This window comes from Sinocyclocheilus anshuiensis, unplaced genomic scaffold (genome assembly GCF_001515605.1).
Source record: "Sinocyclocheilus anshuiensis isolate Anshui unplaced genomic scaffold, SAMN03320099.WGS_v1.1 scaffold75, whole genome shotgun sequence".
Classification (NCBI taxonomy): domain Eukaryota; kingdom Metazoa; phylum Chordata; class Actinopteri; order Cypriniformes; family Cyprinidae; genus Sinocyclocheilus; species Sinocyclocheilus anshuiensis.
This window is the reverse complement of record NW_015549634.1, coordinates 1,129,144-1,132,036: the sequence shown is the minus strand read 5'-3', so window position 1 is coordinate 1,132,036 and position 2,893 is coordinate 1,129,144. Positions and strand designations below refer to the sequence as shown.

General features: G+C 37.6%; 1 protein-coding gene across 1 annotated transcript in view; it reads right to left on the bottom strand.

The window, feature by feature from the left end:
* The window catches only part of LOC107659658 (rho GTPase-activating protein 44-like), a 38,339-nt gene that overhangs the window by 2,360 nt on the left and 33,086 nt on the right, over positions 1 to 2,893 (bottom strand). The window contains exons 19-20 of the mRNA XM_016448669.1: positions 2,183 to 2,277; positions 958 to 1,263 (exon numbers count right to left, since the gene is read on the bottom strand). Coding sequence (XP_016304155.1) covers positions 958 to 1,263; positions 2,183 to 2,277 — 401 coding nt within the window. The remainder of the gene's footprint in view (positions 1 to 957; positions 1,264 to 2,182; positions 2,278 to 2,893) is intronic.

The window sequence follows — 2,893 nt, the reverse complement described above, 5'->3', positions numbered from 1 at the left end:
GAAAAAAAAAAAAAGTGTCACTCTTGGCTGGGAAATGTGAAATACAAAAAAATAAGAAAACTCAGAGAATCTTTTGGTGGTACAAACTACAAATCAGACACTGTGCAGAACAAAAGTGCACCGCAATCAAGGGGTGACTCTAAAATATCAAGAGAGCAAAATAGACGCACACGCACACACACACACACGCGCACATGCACACGCACACACACAAGCACAAGAAACTTTCTCGAAATAATGACTTATTTTCTTGAAATAATAAGAAACTTTTTTATAATTTTATCTATTTTCTCGAAATGACTTATTTTCTTGAACTAATAAGAAACTTTCTCGAAATAATTACTTATTTTCTCAAAATAATAAGAAACATTCTAAGCAATTAGAATAAGCTAATTAATAAGCAATAAGCAATTTTAACTAGTGACACGGAGCGTGTCCATAGTGCTTTACCCCACATACGCACGACCGGAAGCAGCGGAAGCGCTCGACTGTGGCATAATAAAAGCTCCGCTGCTTTCCAGCCGTGTCTCGTGCTCGTTCAGTGCCTCGTTCCACTTCTACGGCTTTCAGCCGCACCCTGCTTCATTCTACTACGTTAATAAATCATTAGCTCATCCATGAACATGATTTCTGCCCGAGTCCCGTCGGATTGTGTCGGCTGTAGAGATGAAGACCACAACTCCCATGATTCCACACTCAGTCACGGCGTCATCAAACTAGCCTTTGTTTCTTTGTTTGTTTTGAATGCGCGCCCTCTAGCGGCGAAAATTACATATTGTGCCTTTAAGCTAAAACACATAATTTGCAAAATTTGCAAAATTTTTTGAATGTGCTCCTCAGTTTTTCAACTTAGGAGCTCCTTGGGAAAAAGGTAAGCGTCATGCCCTGAGCAGACAGGAAGAACACTCACTAGCATTCGGAACGGAGCCTGATTATTTCCAGAAATCAGTGTTGTACCTGTAGACATGCTCTCCCCGGCGGACAGAGCGTCCAGCGGCGGGGGCTGCGGGGGGGGCAGGCTGGGTCTCTGGCGGGGCGGTTTGGGCCGTGATTTGGGCAGGGTCCCGGCGAGCGTCTGGCTGTGGTTGTGTCCGGGCGAGGTGAGGACGGAGCCGCTCTGCGGGTAACTGAAGCTGTATGAGGACGGGGTGCTGGGGGGCGTCGGGGACAGACTGACCGGAGACGGACCCGGAGACAGATCTGACATGCAGCTCGACGGAGAGTACGGACCCTTGGGAGGGATGGGGGCCAGCTTCTTGGAAACTGAAGGAAAAGTGTATATTAATTGCAGCATCATATCATAAGATCATAACATGATTATGAATTAAATTCACTTGAAATGCATCGATTGCTGTTTTCAATCAGTGTTAATTGTGAGCCTGGAGCACAAACGCAGTCTTAAGTCGCTGGGGTATATTTGTAGCAATAGCCAACAATACATTGTATGGCTCAAAATTATACATTTCTCTTTTATGCCAAAAATTATTAGGATAATATGTAAACATCATGTTCCATGAAAATATTTTGTAAATTCCGTACCTAAAACTTAATTTTTGATTAGTAATATGCATTGCCAAGAACTTCATTTGGACAACTTAAAAGGCGATTTTCTCAATATTTAGATTTTTTTGCACCCTCAGATTCCAGATTTTCAAATAGTTGTATCTTGGCCAAATATTGTGCTATCCTAACAAACCATACATCAATGGAAAGATTATTTATTCAGCTTTCAGATGATGTATAAATCTCAATTTCAAAAAATTGACCCTTATGACTGGATTTGTGGTCCAAGGTCACAATTTCGTTGACGGATAATTTTTGTCATAATTTGTCAACAACATTTTTTCACTGACGATAATGAAACAAAAACTCCTTTTTCGTCAGCAAATAAAAACGAGACGAAAATGTTAGGGAGGGACGATTTGGGAAAAGATTCATTCAGAACGAATCCAAACCTATACATTGAGTTTCGTAATTTTAGAGAATTCTTAATAAATGCATTACACTGTAACTAAACTCATTAGATTTTAGCCGACTAAATCTACTGTAGATTTAGTTGACTAAAACTAAAACAATTCAGATGACTAAAATGGCATTTTAGTCAAAAATCTAAATTTGCTGTCAAAATGAACACTGTTTTCAATGCTTGGCTATTTCATTGCATTGCACAGACTGAACGCACCTTTGTGCAGCGTGTGAGGACTCAGGTCTGACAGCTGGTTCTGTCCAATGCCTCTTTGACCAATCACAGGCGAGGACTCCTTATTCTTCTGGGTGCTGAAGACAGAAATGCACACAAACATCCATTCACTGCACAAGCACACACAGCCTCAGCTCGGACATCTGAACACTGAGACGAATAAAATAGTAAACGTGCAATTTGGCAACAAATTTATCCAGAGTAATGAAGTGAATCTGACAGAACATCCACTTACTGATGTCCTCCGTTAAAAATAAAATAAAATAAAATATAAAATGAATACATTTATTAATTAATTAAATATATGAAGTTACTAAAAATGCTAATGTTTCGTTGAAATAAATAGAAATATTATTTATTTATATATGAATGATTAAATAAATAAATACAAGTGTATGTAGATGCTAAAGTTGGAAAAATAAATTTTTGTAGGTGCTGGTGAAATAAATATAAATATTTTAAAAATATTTCTGACCTTATGTAAATAAATAAACAATCAGAAAAGTGTATACACAGTTTTTTAGGGGTTGGTGAAATAAATAGACATTTTATTTTTAGATAGATAGATAGATAGATTTTAATTTATGGTTTGGTGAAATAAATAGAAATATTATTTTTTAGAAAATTTCTGACCTAATTATAACAAACAAACAAAGAAACAAGTAAAGCGTATGTGAAAACTAAAAATGGGAT